The 23,092-nt window shown below is 45.5% G+C and overlaps 1 protein-coding gene across 1 annotated transcript in view; it reads left to right on the top strand.

Annotated features, from left to right (window-relative positions):
• The window catches only part of LOC121531635 (probable G-protein coupled receptor 174), an 84,708-nt gene extending 62,472 nt beyond the window's left edge, over positions 1-22,236 (top strand). The window contains exons 2-3 of the mRNA XM_045226906.1: positions 2,319-2,781; positions 20,973-22,236. Coding sequence (XP_045082841.1) covers positions 2,575-2,781; positions 20,973-21,932 — 1,167 coding nt within the window. The 5' untranslated portion in view covers positions 2,319-2,574 and the 3' untranslated portion in view covers positions 21,933-22,236. The remainder of the gene's footprint in view (positions 1-2,318; positions 2,782-20,972) is intronic.
• The last annotated feature ends 856 nt before the right edge of the window (positions 22,237-23,092 follow it).

Below are 23,092 nucleotides of genomic sequence, written 5' to 3'. Positions count from 1 at the left end.
ACAATACTCTATTATTATGGTGGGAGATTATAATATGGTTTTAAATACCACTATGGACCGTAAAGGAAATCACACTACAAACTATCACCCTCATGCTCTTAAGGAAATCACGAATGTCATGGATATATTGGAACTAGTGGATATATGGAGGCTTAAATATCCTGAGATATACATTGCGGGGACGCAGTCAATCTAGTCGTCTTTCTTGGCACCAAAAGTTTAAAAAGTGTTGATAGGGGACAGAATGCTAATTGTATGGATTGTATGGATATCTTCTCAATTAATAATGTAAAATTAACAGCTGTACAGAAAGACTCATGTGAAGGCCAAATTAGAGAGGAGGAACTTCTGGATGCAATTAAAGCCATTAAGTCTGGGAAACCTCCAGGGCTGGATGGCATACCAGTGGAGGTATACCAAACTTTTTTGACATACTCAGAGGACCGTTATTAGCATGTTTTAACCACTCCTATATAAATGGTAGATTATAAGACACTCAACAAGAAGGTCTGATTTCATTATTATTAGTGGTCCTCTGTAGCTCAATTGGTAGAGCATGGCGCTTGTAACGCCAGGGTAGTGGGTTCGATCCCCGGGACCACCCATACATAAAAATGTATGCACACATGACTGTAAGTCGCTTTGGATAAAAGCATCTGCTAAATGGCATATTATTATTATTATTATTACTGAAACAGGACACTTTTTTGATATACTCAGAGGACCATTATTAGCATGTTGTAACCACTCCTATATAAATGGTAGATTATCAGACACTCAACAAGAAGGTCTGATTTTCATTATTACTGAAACAGGACCCAAGTGGTAAATATAAAGATCCAGTACATTTTAAAAATTGGAGGCCTCTTACACCAGTGTTGTGATGCAAAAATTCTAGCAAAATGCATAGTGCATAGAATTAAAAAGGTATTGTCGGATATTATTAATCCTAATCAGACAGGTTTTTTACATGGACGATACATTGGAGATAATATAAGGCAAGTACTGGAAACAATAGAACACTATGGAAAATCAGGGAAACCAGGCCTGCTATTCATAGCAGACTTTGAAAAGGCTTTTGATAAAGTACGACTGGAGTTTATATATAAATGCAAGGAAAAGCAGCCAACAAGTGCTCAGCAAATGTGGGAACTCCTTCAAGACTGTTGGAAAATAATTCCAGGTGAAGCTGGTTGAGAGAATGCCAAGAGAGTGCAAAGCTGTCATCAAGGCAAAGGGTGGCTACTTTGAAGAATCTCAAATATATTTTGATTTGTTTAAAAAATGTTGGTTAATACATGATTCCATATGTGTTATTTCATAGTTGTGATGTCTTCACTATTATTCTACAATGTAGAAAATAGTAAAAATAAAGAAAAACCCTTGAATGAGTAGGTGTTCTAAAACTTTTGATCGGTAGTGTATATTGTGGATAAAGAGTTACCTGTCTAACAGAACACAGAGGGTGTTCTTTTATGGAAGCCTATCCAACAAAATCCAGGTAGAATCAGGAATTCCCCAGGGCAGCTGTCTAGGCCCCTTACTTTTTTCAATCTTTACTAACGACATGCCACTGGTGGCAAGGAATAAGTTAGTCCTATTTATTTCAAAAACTAAAAGCATTATATTTGGGACAAATCATTCACTAAACCCTGAACCTCAACTAAATAGTGTAATGAATAATGTGGAAATTGAGCAAGTTGAGGTGACTAAACTGCTTGTAGTAACCCTGGATTGTAAACTGTCATGGTCAAAACATATTGATACAACAGTAGCTAAGATGGGAAGAAGTCTGTCTATAATAAAGTGCTGCTCTGCCTTCTTAACAGCATTATCAAAAAGGCAGGTCCTACAGGCCCTAGTTTTGTCGCACCTGGACTACTGTTCAGTCGTGCGGTCAGGTGCCACAAACAACACAAACATAGGCACAGACACATGCATACACACACACGATAACATAAGCACTATACACACACGTACACATGGATTTTGTGTTGTAGATATGTGGTAGTGGTGGAGTAGGGGCCTGAGGGCACACAGTGTGTTGTGAAATCTGTGAATGTATTGTAATGTTTTTAAATTGTATAACTGCCTTAATTTTGCTGGACCCCAGGAAGAGTAGCTGCTGCCTTGGCAGGAACTAATGGGGATCCATAATTAACCCCAGGAAGAGTAGCTGCTGCCTTGGCAGGAACTAATGGGGATCCATAATAAACCCCAGGAAGAGTAGCTGCTGCCTTGGCAGGAACTAATGGGGATCCATAATAAATACAAATACATAACTACTGACTACCTTTACTTTACTGTCTGTCTTTCAGGAGCCCTAAGACTGAGACTGGGACTGAGAGAAGAGGTGTGGTGTGTCCCTATATACCTACAGCCATGAACAACAGTCTGTACATACCTGGGTAGACTTGACGCACAGACCTGAACACTCCTGACAAATAAATAGACCTGCACTCAGAAGCCTGACCACACTGAGGCCTCCTTTGCTCAGAACGAGCCTCTCCATTGGCTAGCCAGGTGACTGACACACGTCCAGATCAGTGGCTGAGTGCGGTGGGCGGGGTTAAGATGAACTTGTCCAATCAGAGCTGTGGTAGTAGCGTTGAGGACCTGCGGAGGTACCAACATCATGTCTACGCGGTGTTCTACAGCGTCATCCTGGCCCCGGGCCTTCTGGGTAATGTCCTGGCTCTCTGGGTGTTCCAGGCATATGTCAGGGAGACCAAGAGAGGAGTGGTGTTTATGATGAACCTGGCTGTAGCTGATCTCTTGCAGGTAACTATAGAATATATACATGATCATATAAATACACACACACACACACACTCTATATCGGTCAAAAGTTTTAGAACACCTACACATTCAAGGGTCTTTCTTTATTTTGACTGTTTTCTACATGGTAGAATAATAGTGAAGGCATCAAAACTATGAAATAACACATATGGAATCATGTAGTAAACAAAAAAGTGTTAAACAAATCAAAATATATTTTATATTTGAGAATCTTCAAATAGCCACCCTTTGCTTTGATGACAGCTTTGAAAAAACTATTGGCATTCTCTCAACCAGCTTCATGAGGTAGTCACCTGGAATGCATTTCAATTAACAGGTGTGCCTTATTAAAAGTTAATTTGTGGAATTTCTTTCCTTCTTAATGCGTTTCAGCCAATCAAGGTAGGGGGGGTATACAGAATATAGCTCTATTTGGTAAAAGACCAAGTCCATATTATGGCAAGAACAGCTCAAATAAGCAAAGTGAAATGATAGTCTTTAAGATTACTTTAAGACATGAAGGTCAGTCAATATGGAAAATGTCAAGAACTTTGAAAGCTTCTTTAAGTGCAGTCGCAAAAACCATCAAGCGCTATGATGAAACTGGCTCTCATGAGAACCGCCACAGGAATGGAAGACCCAGAGTTACCTCTGCTGCAGAGGATAAGTTCATTGGAGTTACCAGCCTCAGAAATTGTAGCCCAAATAAATGCTTCAGAGTTCAAGTAACAGACACATCTCAACATCAACTGTTCAGAGGAGACTGTGTGAATCAGGCCTTAATGGTTGAATTGCTGCAAAGAAACCACTACTAAAGGACACCAATAATAAGAAGAGACTTGCTAGGGCCAAGAAACACAAGCAATGGACATTAGACCAGTGGAAATGTGTCCTTTGGTCTGGAGTCCAAATCGTAGATTTTTGGTTCCAACCGCCATGTCTTTGTGAGACCTGGTGTGGGTGAACGGATGATCTCCGCATGTGTGGTTCCCACCGTAAATCATGGAGGAGGAGGTGTTATGGTGTGGGGGTGCTTTGCTGGTGACACTGTCTGTGATTTATTTAGAATTCAAGGCACACTTAACCAGCATAGCTACCACAGAATTCTGCAGCGATACGCCATCAAATCTGGTTTGGGCTTAGTGGGACTATCATTTGTTTTTCAACAGGACAATGACCCAACACACCTCCAGGGTGTGTAAGGGCTATTTTACCAAGAAGGAGAGTGATGGAGTGCTGCATCTGATGACCTGGCTTCCACAATCCCCCGACCTCAACCAAAATGAGATGGTTTGGGATGAGTCAGACCGCAGAATGAAGGAAAAGCAGCCAACAAGTGCTCAGCATATGTGGGAACTCCTTCAAGACTGTTGGAAAAGCATTCCAGGTGAAGCTGGTTGAGAGAATGCCAAGAGTGTGCAAGCTGTCATCAAGGCAAAGGGTGGCTATTTGAAGAATCTCAAATTCTGCATGATTCCATGTGTTATTTCACAGTTTTGATGTCTTCACTATTATTATACAATGTAGAAAATAGTACAAATAAAGAAAAACCCTTGAATGAGTAGGTGTTCTGAAACTTTTGACCGGTAGTGTATATATACTGTGTAATAATATGTGCATTCGGAAAGTATTCAGACCCCTTGACTTTTTCCACATTTTGTCATATTCTAAAATGGATTCAATTACACATTTTCCTCATTAATCTACACACAATACCCCATAATGAGAAAGCAAAAACAGTTTTTAGAAATGTTTGCAAATGTATTAAAAATAAAAACAGAAATACCTTATTTACATAAGTATTTCCGAGCCTTAGCTATGAGACTCGAAATGGAGCTCAGGTGCATACTGTTTCCATTGATCATCCACCTGTGGTAAATTAAATTGATTTGACATGATTTGGAAAGGCACACACCTGTCTATATAAGGTCCCGCAGTTGACAGTGCATGTCAGAGCAAAAACCAAACCATGAGGTCGAAGGAATTGTCCGTAGAGCTCCGAGACAGGATTGTGTCGAGGCACAGATCTGGGGAAGGGTACCAAAACATTTCTGCATTATTGAAGGTCCTCAAGAACACAGTGGCCTCCATCATTCTTAAATGGAAGAAGTTTGGAACCACAAAGACTTTTCCTAGAGCTGGCCACCAGGCCAAACTGAGCAATTGGGGGAGAAGGGCCTTGGTCAGGGAGGTGACCAAGAACCTGATTGTCACTCTGGCAGAGCTCCAGAGTTCCTCTGTGGAGATGGGAGAACCTTCCAGAAGGACAACCATCTCTGCAGCACTCCACCAATCAGGCCTTTATGGTAGAGTGGCCAGACGGAAGCCACTCCTCAGTAAAAGCCACATGACAGCCTGCTTGGAGTTTGCCAAAAGGCACCTAAAGACTTACAGACCGTGAGAAACAAGATTCTCTGGTCTGATGAAACCAAGATTGAACTCTTTGGTCTGAATGCCAAGCATCACGTCTGGAGGAAACCTGGCATGGTGAAGCATGGTGGTGGCAGCATCATGCTGTGGGGATATTTTTCAGCGGCAGGGACTGGGAGACTAGTCAGGATTGAGGCAAAGATGAACAGAGTAAAGTACAGAGAGATCCTTGATGAAAACCTGCTCCAGAGCGCTCAGGACCCCAGACTGGTGCAAAGGTTCACCTTCCAACAGGACAACAACCCTAAGCACACAGCCAAGACAACGCAGGAGTGGCTTCGGGACAAGTCTCTGAATGTCCTTGAGTGGCCCAGCCAGAGACCGGACTTGAACCAGATCAAACATCTCTGGAGAGACCTGAAAATAGCTGTGCAGCGACGCTCCCCATCCAACCTGACAGAGCTTGAGAGGATCTGCAGAGAAGATTGGGAGAAACTCCCCAAATACAGGTGTGCCAAGCTTGTGTTGTCACATCAGTCCGTCCAGTATGTATGTGCAGGAAGACACCAGATATCACATAATGGCATTTGGAAGTCCAGAACCAAAGAGAGAGTAAGGGCTTCTTCTTCTTTGATGAGGTTTAACGGCGGTTGGCATCCAATTTGTTGCAATACCGCCACCTACTAGACTGGAGTACAACTCCCTTATCTTTCCTTGAAAAATAAAATAAAACAAAGCAAAGATATATCCTACCATCTAACACTATTTACATTTACATTTACGTCATTTAACACTACACTCAAACACTCAAACTTCAAACCTACTACTAATAATTAACCCCACCCTTCTCCACTATTTAAATATACTCACTCCTACCTCATGCCCTCAACCTGAAATGATGGGACATCACCACTTAACACTCCCTGTAACTCTTCTGCTGTCAGGTCTCGCACACCCAAATATCTCTATCCACCACATCCTACATTTTCTTCGTTTTGCGTTCCATCCCTGCAGTACAGTTGATAACCATTGCTATAAACGCTAAAAATCCAATCTTACTGAAACATATATAACTTGTTGGCCTATCCCTCTGTACGGGTACAGATCTCCTACTCTCACTACTCCTCCCCCTTGACCCATCTTCCTCTACTTTCTTCACTGCCTCAGCATATGACAACTTCTTCACTACTCTTACCCTGGAAACCTTAATCTGCTTGGACATGTCTGATCCCCAGCCCCATGGCCACCCCTACAATTAGCACACACCACTACTTTCCCCACTGCTTCACACTCCTTAGTCTCATGACCTTCTGCACACTTCTCACATCTTGGAATCTCCCTCCTACATACTGCTGCCACATGCCCATAAGTTTGACACCTGTAACACCTGTAACATCGTAACGTACTCGGCTCATATGCTCTGTCACAGGATAACTGATATATCCTCACGGCAAAGATTCAACATCAAAACTCAAAAGAACAGACAATGACTCTTCTGTTTCCCCACTCACGCCACCCTGTTTACGTCGCACCAAACAACGAGCATCACAAATACCGGGAGTCTTCTCCTTCAGTTGGTCCACTTTTACATTTACTGCTACCCCAGTAATCACTCCTTTCAATGACGCCCTTTTCTTAAGAGCGAAACAATTCACAATTCTTTCCCCCATTTGTTTAACTCTGAGCGCCTTCTCCCTCTGCCCAACAGAAACACAAACAATCATCGTAACTTACTCGGCTCATATGCTCGCACAGGATAACTTATATATCCTCACGGCAAAGATTCAAGATCCTCGACCTCACAGTCCACAATGACCTCTTCATTGCCCCCTCCGGCGTCTATTCTATCCTCGACCTCACAGTCCACAATGACCTCTTCATTGCTCCCCTCCGAAGCGTCTATTCTATCCTCGACCTCACAGTCCACAATGACCTCTTCATTGCTCCCCTCCGGCGTCTATTCTATCCTCGACCTCACAGTCCACAATGACCTCTTCATTGCCCCCTCCGGCGTCTATTCTATCCTCGACCTCACAGTCCACAATGACCTCTTCATTGCTCCCTCCGCGTCTATTCTATCCTCGACCTCACAATCCACAATGACCTCTTCATTGCCCCCTCCGGCGTCTATTCTATCCTCGACCTCACAGTCCACAATGACCTCTTCATTGCTCCCTCCGGCGTCTATTCTATCCTCGACCTCACAGTCCACAATGACCTCTTCATTGCCCCCTCCGGCGTCTATTCTATCCTCGACCTCACAGTCCACAATGACCTCTTCATTGCTCCCTCCGGCGTCTATTCTATCCTCGACCTCACAGTCCACAATGACCTCTTCATTGCCCCTCCGGCGTCTATTCTATCCTCGACCTCACAGTCCACAATGACCTCTTCATTGCTCCCTCCGGCGTCTATTCTATCCTCGACCTCACAGTCCACAATGACCTCTTCATTGCCCCCTCCGGCGTCTATTCTATCCTCGACCTCACAGTCCACAATGACCTCTTCATTGCCTCCCTCCGCGTCTATTCTATCCTCGACCTCACAGTCCACAATGACCTCTTCATTGCTCCCTCCGGCGTCTATTCTATCCTCGACCTCACAGTCCACAATGACCTCTTCATTGCTCCCCTCCGGCGTCTATTCTATCCTCGACCTCACAGTCCACAATGACCTCTTCATTGCTCCCTCCGGCGTCTATTCTATCCTCGACCTCACAGTCCACAATGACCTCTTCATTGCTCCCTCCGGCGTCTATTCTATCCTCGACCTCACAGTCCACAATGACCTCTTCATTGCCCCCTCCAGCGTCTATTCTATCCCTCGACCTCACAGTCCACAATGACCTCTTCATTGCTCCCTCCGGCGTCTATTCTATCCTCGACCTCACAGTCCACAATGACCTCTTCATTGCCCCCTCCGGCGTCTATTCTATCCTCGACCTCACAGTCCACAATGACCTCTTCATTGCTCCCTCCGGCGTCTATTCTATCCTCGACCTCACAGTCCACAATGACCTCTTCATTGCCCCTCCGGCGTCTATTCTATCCCTCGACCTCACAGTCCACAATGACCTCTTCATTGCTCCCTCCGGCGTCTATTCTATCCCTCGACCTCACAGTCCACAATGACCTCTTCATTGCTCCCTCCGGCGTCTATTCTATCCTCGACCTCACAGTCCACAATGACCTCTTCATTGCTCCCTCCGGCGTCTATTCTATCCTCGACCTCACAGTCCACAATGACCTCTTCATTGCTCCCTCCGGCGTCTATTCTATCCTCGACCTCACAGTCCACAAGACCTCTTCATTGCTCCCTCCGGCGTCTATTCTATCCTCGACCTCACAGTCCACAACGACCTCTTCATTGCTCCCTCCGGCGTCTATTCTATCCTCTGGACTTGTGTCGACATCTTGGCCTTCGTCTTCTAGTGGAAAATATTTGGTCCGCCACATAGTCCCCAATCGCCCGACCGAAATCCTGGCCGACCTCCCTCAAACTAGCCCATCCGTCATCGGCCGAGCGGAAGTTGCAACTGAATGACGATGATGATTTTCTTAGCACGCATGTGGCAGCCATTTTTGGTGCACTGAAAAAACCTTCCGGCCTTTCTGATTCTTTTCGAGAGTAAGGGCTAGCCACGCCTGTTCCATTGTACAACTCCAAATAGGAAATTGCCTCAGAGAAGCTTTGATACTATAGCTACTGCTATCTTGTGGTATGGAGTGAGATTACATACTCTAATGCTATTTAAACTAAACACTCTCAACTGCCATTTCCTAACACTACATACGGTTTATAGGGCCCTGTGATTGGTTAATTATGTCACATGACCTGCATTTGAACCTTAATTTAAAGCTTTTTCAACAAACTGTCCCCTTGTCTTTTCATGTCAGATGATGCAGCTCCATCCTTCATTGTTGGTGGAATTCTCATTTCTGGAAAAGGCTTAAAATAAAGGTTAACATCCAGGTCATGTGACATGCTATTTTATTCCATTGAATGATAATTGTTTTCTCCATGAAGTAATCAATGGATACCTCACCATCTAGTCTATTTCAAATCTTCTCTCATTGATTGACAGGTGGGTGCCGTCATCACATGCAGCACGTTGGGGTGTCCAGGTATCTACTATTACCTGTTCTACCAGTAACTACCTGTGTTCTCTCCCCTCCAGGTATCTACTATTACCTGTTCTACCAGTAACTACCTGTGTTCTCTCCCCTCCAGGTATCTACTATTACCTGTTCTACCAGTAACTACCTGTGTTCTCTCCCCTCCAGGTATCTACTATTACCTGTTCTACCAGTAACTACCTGTGTTCTCTCCCCTCCAGGTATCTACTATTACCTGTTCTACCAGTAACTACCTGTGTTCTCTCCCCTCCAGGTATCTACTATTACCTGTTCTACCAGTAACTACCTGTGTTCTCTCCCTCCAGGTATCTACTATTACCTGTTCTACCAGTAACTACCTGTGTTCTCTCCCCTCCAGGTATCTACTATTACCTGTTCTACCAGTAACTACCTGTGTTCTCTCCTCTCAGGTATCTCCTATTACCTGTTCTACCAGTAACTACCTGTGTTCTCTCCCTCCAGGTATCTCCTATTACCTGTTCTACCAGTAACTACCTGTGTTCTCTCCTCCAGGTATCTACTATTACCTGTTCTACCAGTAACTACCTGTGTTCTCTCCCCTCCAGGTATCTACTATTACCTGTTCTACCAGTAACTACCTGTGTTCTCTCCCCTCCAGGTATCTCCTATTACCTGTTCTACCAGTAACTACCTGTGTTCTCTCCCTCCAGGTATCTCCTATTACCTGTTCTACCAGTAACTACCTGTGTTCTCTCTCCTCCAGGTATCTACTATTACCTGTTCTACCAGTAACTACCTGTGTTCTCTCCCCTCCAGGTATCTACTATTACCTGTTCTACCAGTAACTACCTGTGTTCTCTCCCCTCCAGGTATCTACTATTACCTGTTCTACCAGTAACTACCTGTGTTCTCTCCCTCCAGGTATCTCCTATTACCTGTTCTACCAGTAACTACCTGTGTTCTCTCTCCTCCAGGTATCTACTATTACCTGTTCTACCAGTAACTACCTGTGTTCTCTCCTCCAGGTATCTACTATTACCTGTTCTACCAGTAACTACCTGTGTTCTCTCCCCTCCAGGTATCTCCTATTACCTGTTCTACCAGTAACTACCTGTGTTCTCTCTCCTCCAGGTATCTACTATTACCTGTTCTACCAGTAACTACCTGTGTTCTCTCCCTCCAGGTATCTACTATTACCTGTTCTACCAGTAACTACCTGTGTTCTCTCCCCTCCAGGTATCTCCTATTACCTGTTCTACCAGTAACTACCTGTGTTCTCTCCCTCCAGGTATCTCCTATTACCAGAACATCACCTCTCCTTTAACCTCTCCTAACCTGTACATATTACTACATATAGGACAGTGGCAGTCGATGCTGTTTAAGATGAGGGAGGACAATTTTGAATGAGCATGGCCTTATTTCTATTACAGCATATTGGATGACTGTCATTCATATTCACCCAGCTCAATGTAACATCGATAGGTTTAGGCTGCTACATGATACTTAAATGTTCCTATACCCCATCACGAGGTTGCTACAACATATGAATTAAAGTTTACAACGTAGGTGCACAGGTTGAGAGAAATTTGAGTTATCAAGGTGACAGAAAGTGACACATTCAATACCGCCGTGGATGCATCTAGTTGATCTAGTTTGTAATCATTAGTCCAACAGTTGCAAACGAGAGTTTCTATTGGACAAATTCAGGTATGTTCATCCTCGTTTCGTTCCGTTTGCTTCCGTTTCAGAAAATGTTTCAACAGAATCGTCTGAATGAATACACCCCTGATCGCTTGTAGACTTCAGTGCACAACACATCAGCTGTCTGTGACCAGGTGAAAAAACCTTTCCAAGCCAAACCTTCATATATGGTATCAGCTAACCGCTACACACAGCCTACATTGTTGTCAACATTATTAGCTAACCAATAGTCAACATAGCTACTAGAACTAAAGCTTTAGTAACAGTTTACAATCAGCAAGCGGTTTAGCAGTTACACTGGCGGGCCCAGGTGGCAATAAATTAATAAAACCAAAAGCTCACCAGCTGGCTAACAGAGCATCCCTCTCTGTTTGAGCCGGGTGTTTGAGTAGGCTAAACTAGCTATCTGCAATCGCTAGCTAAGTGAAAGTGAATAAAAGACATAGAAATCTCTCTCTCTCTCTCTCTCTTTTCTCTCGCTTCTCTTTCATTTCTGAAGAAATGTATTCGTTCAAACCTGAAGGTTTGAATCCTAAGCAACCTGCCTACACATAGTTTGAAGTACAATACCAAATTAGCTACTGTAGTAGGTCAAAGCTGTGTGCTGGAAAACCTTGGTAGAGCATGGGTGGAATAGGCATTGTGGTGCTCATGTGAATTTCCTTTATTTTTGGCTTCAGACCAATGCCTATTCTCACTTAAAACATAGTTATTTGTTTTAATTTTTAATGGTTTTTACACCGGAAAGGATTTTCTGTTAAGGAGGAACTGCACCCACTGATTTGTCCTCATTTTTTGGCTTGCTCCTCAAGAAATGCTGGTGGCCATGACAGAAGCAAAACGTGAGTTGGCTTAGGGGTGAGTTTTTGATGTAGTTGTTTCTTGGGTGTGTCCTTGCAACTACCAAGACACACCCATCTGTCTGAACCTTGCCACCAGCTGTTTCCCCCACTCAATCACACCAAACAAACCTTCTGCATGTTGAGTTCAATAACTACATGCAGATCTATGGTGAGATGCCGGGAGGCAGCTTTGAAAAGAATAGTAGCCTACAGAGTAATATAAGAAGAATGGAATTGCTGAATACCATAGAAGCAGAGTTCTGCTAATACAACAATGTGCACATTTAATTGTCATTCCCATCCGATAAAGATACAGTGCCTTTGACAAGTTACCAAGGTAGCCCCATTACCACCAGACAAAATCCCCAGAGTGGTCATACCTTCCTATGTGTATAAGAGGTCATACAATAAGTTTTGTAGTGATTCCTATGTTGTTGATGTAAATAATATTTGTTGGTCTGTGGTGTGTAATGAGGAGCAAACAGACATTGCACTTGACACATTTATGAAATTGCTTATCCCATTTGCGAATAAGCATGCATCCATTAAGAAAATGACTGTAAAAATGGTTAAATCCCAGTGAAAAATGGTATGGTTGAGAGAGATGAGGCAAAAGGAATGGCGAATAAGTCTGGCTGCGCAACCGATTGGCAAACGTACTGCAAATTGAGAAATCATGTGACTAAACTGAATAAAAAGAAGAAGAAACTGTACTATGAAACATAAGATAAATGACATAAAGAATGATAGTAAAAAGCTTTGGAGCATCTTCCAATTACATTTAGGGAAAAAAAGGCAAACTCAGCTCCATCATTCATTGAATCAGATGTCTCATTCATTACAAAACCGACTGATATTGCCAACTACTTTAATGATTTTTTAATTGGCAAGATTAGCACATTTAGGCATGACATGCCAGCAACAAACGCTGACACTACACATCCAAGTATATCTGACCAAATTATGAAAGACAAGAATTGTAATTTTGAATTCTGTAAAGTGTGTGGAAGAGGTGAAAAAATAATGGTTGTCTACCAACAATGACAAGCCACCGGGGTCTGACAACTTGGATGGAAAATTACTGAGGATAATAGCGGACGATATTGCCACTCCTATTTGCCATATCTTCAATCTAAGCCTACTAGAAAGTGTGTGCCCTCAGGCCTGGAGGGAAGCTAAAGTCATTCCGCTACCTAAGAATAGTAATGCCCCCTTTACTGGCTCAAATAGCCAACCAATCAGCCTGTTACCAACCCTTAGTAACATTTTGGAAATAACTGTGTTTCACCAGATACAATGCTATTTTACAGTAAACAAATTGACAACAGACTTTCAGCACGCTTATAGGGAAGGACATTCAACAAGCACAGCGCTTACACAAATGACTGATGATTGGCTGAGAGAAATTGATGATAAAAAGATTGTGGGAGCTGTTTTGTTAGACTTCAGTGCGGCTTTTTACATTATCGATCATAGTATGTTGCTGGAAAAACATATGTGTTATGGCTTTACACCCCCTGCTATATTGCGGATAAAGAGTTACCTGTCTAACAGAACACAGAGGGTGTTCTTTAATGGAAGCCTCTCCAACAAAATCCAGGTAGAATCAGGAATTCCCCAGGGCAGCTGTCTAGGCCCATTACTTTTTTTCAATCTTTACTAACGACATGCCAGTGGCTTTGAGTAAAGCCAGTGTGTCTATGTATGAGGATGACTCAACATTATACACGTCAACTACTACAGCAACTGAAATGACTGCAACACTTAACAAAGAGCTGCAGTTATTTTCAGAATGGGTGGCAAGGAATAACTTAGTCCTATATATTTAAAAAACTAAAAGCATTGTATTTGGGAGAAATCATTCACTAAACCCTAAACCTCAACTAAATCTTGTAATAAATAATGTGGAAATTGAGCAAGTTGATGTGACTAAACTGCTTGGAGTAACCCTGGATTGTAAACTGTCATGGTCAAAACATATTGATACAACAGTAGCTAAGCTGGGGAGAAGTCTGTCCATAATAAAGCACTGCTCTGCCTTTTTAACAGCACTATCAACAAGGCAGGTCCTACAGGCCCTAGTTTTGTCACACCTGGACTACTGTTCAGTCGTGTGGTCAGGTGCCATAAAGAGGGACTTAGAAAAATTGCAATTGGCTCAGAACAGGGCAGCACAGCTGGCCCTTAAATGTACACGGAGAGCTAACATTCATAATATGCATGTCAATCTCACCTGGCTCAAAGTAGAGGAGAGATTGACTTTATCACTACTTGTATTTGTGAGCGGTATTGACATGTTGAAAGCACAGAGCTGTCAGTTTAAACGACTAGCACACAGCTCAGACACCCATGCATACCCCACAAGACACGCCACCAGAGGTCTCTTCACTGTCCCCAAGTCCAGAACAGACTATGGGAGGCGCACAGTACTACATAGAGCCATGACTACATGGAACTCTATTCCACATCAGGTAACTGATGCAAGCAGTAGAATCAGATTTTAAAAACAGATACAAATACACCTTATGGAACAACGAGGACTGTGAAGCAACACAAACATAGGCACAGATACGTGATAGCATACGCACTATACACACACGTACACATGGATTTTGTGTTGTAGATATGTGGTAGTGGAGTTTGGGCCTGAGGGCACACACTTAGTGTGTTGTGAATTCTGGAATGAATGTATTGTAATGTTTTGAAAATTGTGTCTTGGCAGCAGCTAATGGGGATCCGTAATAAATACAAATATAAATACAGATGTGTTGTCCCATATAGAACTGGAGTTTCCTGATCCTGGTGCAGAATACACAGGGTTTCTCCCTCCCCGTATTGACGGATACCATTCAATTCAATAATAAAAAAAGGACATACAAGTAAAAATTTTGTCTACTACAATGTTAATGCCAGGACTCTCTCCAGTCAGAGACATCAGTATCAAGCCTGTCTGTCAGTCTGGACTTCATCACATCATCTGGCAAGTCTCCATGTGCTGACTCCATACATGTTTCTGTGAACACAAACACACACATAGTCACTGTTCTATTACCAATGGCAGTTAGTATAGGTGATATCTGACACACAAATATATACAATGTTGAAGTTTGAACAGGTCAGACTAAACCTACCTAATTCTGTTCTCCCCATCGTGGACCGTTGGAGAGCAGGCAAGAGGTGAGGCTGGAGGTAAGGTCTTTGCCAGAGCCCCGTTGATGGGCATAGCAGTGTAGATCAGTTCCTGGCCCATCAAAGATACTGGTCGGTCACAAACACACTGATGAGGGCCCCCTTGCTGGTCTTCTCTATGCTGCATGTTCAGCTGCACACTCTCGAACTGCAGCAGGCAGTCTTCTGAGGTGGTGTTGTCTGGGAGGGCCTGTGACAGGGTGATGTTGTCTGGGAGGGCCTGTGACAGGGTGATGTTGTCTGGGAGGGCCTGTGACTGGGTGATGTTGTCTGGGAGGGCCTGTGACAGGGTGATGTTGTCTGGGAGGGCCTGTGACAGGGTGATGTTGTCTGGGAGGGCCTGTGACAGGGTGGTGTTGTCTGGGAGGGCCTGTGACAGGGTGATGTTGTCTGGGAGGGCCTGTGACAGGGTGATGTTGTCTGGGGAGGGCCTGTGACAGGGTGATGTTGTCTGGGGAGGGCCTGTGACAGGGTGGTGTTGTCTGGGAGGGCCTGTGACAGGGTGGTGTTGTCTGGGAGGGCCTGTGACAGGGTGATGTTGTCTGGGAGGGCCTGTGACAGGGTGATGTTGTCTGGGAGGGCCTGTGACAGGGTGATGTTGTCTGGGAGGGCCTGTGACTGGGTGGTGTTGTCTGGGAGGGCCTGTGACAGAGTGATGTTGTCTGGGAGGGCCTGTGACAGGGTGATGTTGTCTGGGAGGGCCTGTGACAGGGTGGTGTTGTCTGGGAGGGCCTGTGACAGGGTGATGTTGTCTGGGAGGGCCTGTGACAGGGTGATGTTGTCTGGGAGGGCCTGTGACAGGGTGATGTTGTCTGTGAGGGCCTGTGACAGGGTGATGTTGTCTGGGAGGGCCTGTGACAGGGTGATGTTGTCTGGGAGGGCCTGTGACAGGGTGGTGTTGTCTGGGAGGGCCTGTGACAGGGTGGTGTTGTCTGGGAGGGCCTGTGACAGGGTGGTGTTGTCTGGGAGGGCCTGTGACAGGGTGATGTTGTCTGGGAGGGCCTGTGACAGGGTGATGTTGTCTGGGAGGGCCTGTGACAGGGTGATGTTGTCTTGGAGGGCCTGTGACTGGGTGGTGTTGTCTGGGAGGGCCTGTGACAGGGTGATGTTGTCTGGGAGGGCCTGTGACAGGGTGATGTTGTCTGGGAGGGCCTGTGACAGGTTGATGTTGTCTGGGAGGGCCTGTGACAGGGTGATGTAATAGACAGTGGTAAATTGCATTTTGTTCTAAAGAAAGGACAAAGCTTTTTGAAAATGCACTTCACAACCAAAATGACTCTACTGCTTGTATCTGCTTGGCTGTGGAATAGACTAGTTTATCAAGCCGTGTGTTTTTGAATACAACTTTTAAGCAGATACATAAACAGCAGTCTATGGTCTAGCTACCGGTAAAGAACATGAAGGCCCACTGTTTATACTCCCAACTCACCACTATGTAAAGAACATGAAGGCCCACTGTTTATACTCCCAACTCACCACTACGTTTCGACCCAAAACCACCACCGGGGACCAACGAACTCCAACCATGTATTCTGCATGACACGGTCCTTCGGCAGGGCATGCAAACCATAGTTGGTCAGTACGCTTTTTAGTGTCCAATGACCGGGATCCTTTGAATGCATTGGGGGCGATGAGACAACGAAGCCCCATTCAATGAAGGGAGTGGAGGGGCACAATAAGAGCTAAGACAATAAGACAATAATATTTGTGATTCCAATATTTTAATATTTTAAGGCAAACTACAAATTATTGTGGCTAGCTTCACACAAGTGAACAAGGAAGAGTTGAAAAATAGCCAACATATGGTACTATCATCTGATTGGATGGTACTATCAGGCCAACATATGGTACTATCATCTGATTGGATGGTACTATCAAGCATTCATCTGATTGTAGGTCTGAGCCTTGAGAAAGCTTCCACTGTCTTCCTCTTTCCCCCCTATAGTATATCTCCCCTATATAGACTGTCCCTTGAGAAAGCTTCCACTGTCTTTCTCTTTCCCCCCTATAGTATATCTCCCCTATATAGACTGTCCCTTGAGAAAGCTTCCACTGTCTTTCTCTTTCCCCCCTATAGTATATCTCCCCTATATAGACTGTCCCTTGAGAAAGCTTCCACTGTCTTTCTCTTTCCCCCCTATAGTATATCTCCCCTATATAGACTGTCCCTTGAGAAAGCTTCCACTGTCTTTCTCTTTCCCCTATAGTATATCTCCCCTATATAGACTGTCCCTTGAGAAAGCTTCCACTGTCTTTCTCTTTCCCCCCTATAGTATATCTCCCCTATATAGACTGTCCCTTGAGAAAGCTTCCACTGTCTTTCTCTTTCCCCCCTATAGTATATCTCCCCTATATAGACTGTCCCTTGAGAAAGCTTCCACTGTCTTTCTCTTTCCCCCCTATAGTATATCTCCCCTATATAGACTGTCCCTTGAGAAAGCTTCCACTGTCTTCCTCTTTCCCCCTATAGTATATCTCCCCTATATAGACTGTCCCTTGAGAAAGCTTCCACTGTCTTTCTCTTTCCCCCCTATAGTATATCTCCCCTATATAGACTGTCCCTTGAGAAAGCTTCCACTGTCTTTCTTTCCCCCTATAGTATATCTCCCCTATATAGACTGTCCCTTGAGAAAGCTTCCACTGTCTTTCTCTTTCCCCTATAGTATATCTCCCCTATATAGACTGTCCCTTGAGAAAGCTTCCACTGTCTTTCTCTTTCCCCCTATAGTATATCTCCCTATATAGACTGTCCCTTGAGAAAGCTTCCACTGTCTTTCTCTTTCCCCCCTATAGTATATCTCCCCTATATAGACTGTCCCTTGAGAAAGCTTCCACTGTCTTTCTCTTTCCCCCCTATAGTATATCTCCCCTATATAGACTGTCCCTTGAGAAAGCTTCCACTGTCTTTCTCTTTCCCCCCTATAGTATATCTCCCCTATATAGACTGTCGTCGCATCTATAATAACTACCTGTATGTTCTGTCTCCTCCAGGTATCTATCTGAACCTCACCTGTTTTAACCTCTCCTAACCTGTACATATTACTAGCTGTAGGATATACACTATACAAGGGGTTAAATACACTACAGTATATATATATATATATATATAAATAAATAAATGTATGTGGACAGTGATACCCCTTAAAATTAGTGGATTCTATTTCAGCCACACCCGTTGCTGACAGGTGTATAAAATAGAGCACACAGCTATGCAATTTCCATAGACAAACATTGGCAGTAGAATGGCCTTACTGAAGAGCTCAGTGACTTTCAACGTGGCACCGTCATAGGATGCCACCTTTCCAAGAAGTCAGTTCGTCAAATTTCTGTCCTGCTAGAGCTGCCCCGATCAACTGTCAGTGCTGTTATTGTGACGTGGAAACGTCTAGGAGCAACAACGGCTCAGCCGTGAAGTGGTAGGCCACACAAAATCACAGAACGGGGCCGCAGAGTGCTGAAGTACGTAGCGCGTAAATATCATCTGTCCTTGCTTGCAACACTCACTGCCGAGTTCCAAACTGCCTGGAAGCAACGTCAGCACAATAACTGTTCGTCTGGAGCTTAATGAAATGGGTTTCCATGGCCGAGCAGCCTTACACAAGCCTAAGATCACCATGCACAATGTCAAGCGTCGGCTGGAGTTGTGTAAAGGTCGCCACAATTGGACTCTAGAGCTGTAGAAACGCGTTCTCTGGAGTGATGAATCACGCTTCACCATCTGGCAGTCCGATGGACAAACCAGGAGAACGCTACCTGCCTGAATGCATAGTGCCAACTGTAAAGTTTGGTGGAGTAGGAATAATGGTCTGGGGCTGTTTTTCATGGTTCGGGCTAGGCCCCTTAGTTCCAGCGAAAATCTTTAACGCTACAGCATACAATAACATTCTAGACAATTCTGTGCTTCCAACTTTGTGGCAACAGTTTGGGGAAGGCCCTTTCCTGTTTCAGCATGACAATGCCCCCCGTGCACAAAGCAAGGTCCGTACAGAAATGGTTGGTCGAGATCGGTGTGGAAGAACTTGACTGGCCTGCACAGAGCCCTGACCTCTACCCCATCGAACACCTTTGGTATGAATTGGAACGCCGCCTGCGAGCCAGGCCTAATCGCCCAACATCAGTGCCCGACCTCACTAATGCTCTTGTGGCTGAATGGAAACAAGTCCCCGCAGCAATGTTCCAACATCTAGTGGAAAGCCTTCCCAGAAAAGTGGAGGCTGTTATAGCAGCAAATAGGGTATCAACTCCATATTAATGCCCATGATTTTGGAATGAGATGTTTGATGAGCACGTGTCCACATACTTTTGGTTATGTAGTGAATATACTGTATAACTCCCTGTATGTTCTGTCTCCTCCAGGTCCTCTCTCTACCTCTCTGTATAACTCCCTGTATGTTCTGTCTCCTCCAGGTCCTCTCCCTACCTCTCTGTATAACTCCCTGTATGTTCTGTCTCCTTCAGGTCCTCTCCCTACCTCTCTGTATAACTCCCTGTATGTTCTGTCTCCTTCAGGTCCTCTCTCTACCTCTCTGTATAACTCCCTGTATGTTCTGTCTCCTCCAGGTCCTCTCCCTACCTCTCTGTATAACTCCCTGTATGTTCTGTCTCCTCCAGGTCCTCTCCCTACCTCTCCGTATAACTCCCTGTATGTTCTGTCTCCTCCAGGTCCTCTCCCTACCTCTCTGTATAACTCCCTGTATGTTCTGTCTCCTCCAGGTCCTCTCCCTACCTCTCTGTATAACTCCCTGTATGTTCTGTCTCCTTCAGGTCCTCTCCCTACCTCTCTGTATAACTCCCTGTATGTTCTGTCTCCTCCAGGTCCTCTCCCTACCTCTCTGTATAACTCCCTGTATGTTCTGTCTCCTCCAGGTCCTCTCCCTACCTCTCTGTATAACTCCCTGTATGTTCTGTCTCCTCCAGGTCCTCTCCCTACCTCTCTGTATAACTCCCTGTATGTTCTGTCTCCCCTCCAGGTCCTCTCCCTACCTCTCTGTATAACTCCCTGTATGTTCTGTCTCCTCCAGGTCCTCTCCCTACCTCTCTGTATAACTCCCTGTATGTTCTGTCTCCTCCAGGTCCTCTCCCTACCTCTCTGTATAACTCCCTGTATGTTCTGTCTCCTCCAGGTCCTCTCCCCTACCTCTCTGTATAACTCCCTGTATGTTCTGTCTCCTCCAGGTCCTCTCCCTACCTCTCCGTATAACTCCCTGTATGTTCTGTCTCCTCCAGGTCCTCTCCCTACCTCTCTGTATAACTCCCTGTATGTTCTGTCTCCTCCAGGTCCTCTCCCTACCTCTCTGTATAACTCCCTGTATGTTCTGTCTCCTCCAGGTCCTCTCTCTACATCTCTGTATAACTCCCTGTATGTTCTGTCTCCTCCAGGTCCTCTCCCTACCTCTCTGTATAACTCCCTGTATGTTCTGTCTCCTCCAGGTCCTCTCCCCTACCTCTCTGTATAACTCCCTGTATGTTCTGTCTCCTCCAGGTCCTCTCCCTACCTCTCTGTATAACTCCCTGTATGTTCTGTCTCCTCCAGGTCCTCTCCCCTACCTCTCTGTATAACTCCCTGTATGTTCTGTCTCCTCCAGGTCCTCTCCCTACCTCTCTGTATAACTCCCTGTATGTTCTGTCTCCTCCAGGTCCTCTCCCTACCTCTCTGTATAACTCCCTGTATGTTCTGTCTCCTCCAGGTCCTCTCCCTACCTCTCTCTGTATAACTCCCTGTATGTTCTGTCTCCTCCAGGTCCTCTCCCTACCTCTCTGTATAACTCCCTGTATGTTCTGTCTCCTCCAGGTCCTCTCCCTACCTCTCTGTATAACTTCCTGTATGTTCTGTCTCCTCCAGGTCCTCTCTCTACCTCTCTGTATAACTCCCTGTATGTTCTGTCTCCTCCAGGTCCTCTCCCTACCTCTCTGTATAACTCCCTGTATGTTCTGTCTCCTCCAGGTCCTCTCCCTACCTCTCTGTATAACTCCCTGTATGTTCTGTCTCCTCCAGGTCCTCTCCCTACCTCTCCGTATCTACTACTATCTGAACCATACCTGGCCATTCGGCCGGCCTCTCTGCATGTTGTGTTTCTACTTGAAATACGTCAACATGTACGCCTCTATCTTCTTCCTGGTGTGTGTGAGTGTGCGGCGCTGTGAGCTCACCATCCACCCGCTGAGGTACCGTTCCAACAGACGACGAGGGGACGGATGTGTGTGTGCTGCCGGCTGGCTGCTGGTCTGTCTTGGTTGTCTGCCCTTCCCTCTGCTCCGAAACGCCAGCTCTGACCCCACCACACCTAACCCCTACACCCTGACCCCTGACCTCTACACCCACACTGCCCCCTATGACCTTACCCCTAACTCCCATGCCTCCAGTCCTAGCTCCTATTCCCCAGCCCCAGCCCCCACCTCTTCCCCCACACCTGGCCCTACCTCCATCCCGGCGGCGGTGTGTTTTGCGGAGCTCCCCATGCGTGAGGTCACCCCTGCGGCCGGCTGGGCTCTGATGATGGGGGCGGAGCTGGTTGGCTTCATCCTCCCTCTGGTCGTGGTTCTGACCTGCGCCTGTCTGTCGGCCGGCAGCCTGCGAGGCCACAGAGGGGGGGAGGAGGGGGCTGGGGTAGGGGTTAAGGACCAGGGGGAGAAGAGGAGGGCGTTGAGGATGGTGTTGAGCTGTGCCGGGGTGTTCCTGCTCTGCTTCTCCCCATACCATGTCACCATGCCGCTAGACTTCCTGGCGAAGGCCGATGCCCTGGGGAGCTGTGGGGTCAGAGAGATGGTGCTGCGATGCCATCCTGTCACCCTGTGTCTCGCCAGTCTCAACTCAGGACTGGACCCTCTCATGTATTACTTTACTACAGATGAGTTCAGGAGAAGACTCAGCAGGCCAGAGATACCTGAGACCTTCAGTCTGGCTCCAAGACTGTCCTGTACTAGTGGTGGGGGAGCACTGAACCCTGACCTCTAACCCCAAGACTGTCCTGTTCTGGTGTGGACAGCGGAGGGGGAGTGAGAAACAAGGACAAAGGGATCAAGGAGCTCCTCTGCTCTCAAAGCTTGCATCCACTAGAAGACCATGGTATGAAAAATGTATGCACTCACTAACTGTAAGTCGCTCTGGATAAGAGCGTCTGCTAAATGACTAAAATGTAAATGTACTGAGCAGCAACAGGGACTGCCCCTCCCCACCTTCAGTTTATGCTCCAACCCTACACCCCAACCCGAGCACTCCGTTCTGCCACCTCTGGTCTCTTGGCCCTCCCACCCCTACGGGAGGCCAGATTCTGCTCAGCCCAGTCCAAGCTCTTCTCTGTCCCGGAACCCCAATGGTGGAACCAGCTTCCCCCTGATGCTAGGACAGCAGAGTCCCTGCCCATCTTCCGAAATCATCTGAAACCCAACCTCTTCCAAGAGTACCTTAAATAATCCCACTGCACCCCCCTCCCCCTCGCAACCCTCCATTTTTTGTTTTGTTTTTCAAATTGTCTTTCGTGAACTAACACTCCTACTTTAGTTTTTCCCCCTAGTAACACTGACTTTAATGATAGCTACATTATTGAGAAAATATGTACTTACTATGACTGAGATGTGTGGTTGTCCCACCTAGCTATCTTAAGATGAATGCACTAAATCACTATGGATAAGAGCGTCTGCTAAATGACTAAAATGTCAATGTAAATCTGCTGGACACTGAAGTTCAGCTGAATCTGTGAACTGAAGACTATGTATTTCTCCTAATATGTAAATCTGCTGGACACTGAAGTTCAGCTGAATCTGTGAATAGATCAATCTGGGGAGAGATACATCTGGGAATGTTAAGCTTGCTAACTGGTAACAGTCTTGAAGAAGAGCCATGCTTTAACTGTGAATACTTTGGACCATGCTGAAATGTCGGAGGTTTATAAAAACATATTTTTTCGATCTGTTTCTCTTTAATCTCTTTCAAATACCCACCTCACCTACTGATGCAACAAACAGCACCCGATGAAGTGATAGATCTCTGGAAGGTCTTCAGAACTGAAACCTGTCAGCCAGACAGTGGAAAACCCCAGTCACATCCAGCACCTCTTTGTCTCTGCATTGTGTCTCTGCCTTCTGCTGTCTCGGTCTCTGTGAACCAGCTGACGA

The sequence above is a fragment of the Coregonus clupeaformis genome, chromosome 2 (genome assembly GCF_020615455.1).
Source record: "Coregonus clupeaformis isolate EN_2021a chromosome 2, ASM2061545v1, whole genome shotgun sequence".
Taxonomy (NCBI): Eukaryota; Metazoa; Chordata; class Actinopteri; order Salmoniformes; family Salmonidae; genus Coregonus; species Coregonus clupeaformis.
This window is presented reverse-complemented; position numbering and strand designations above follow the sequence as displayed.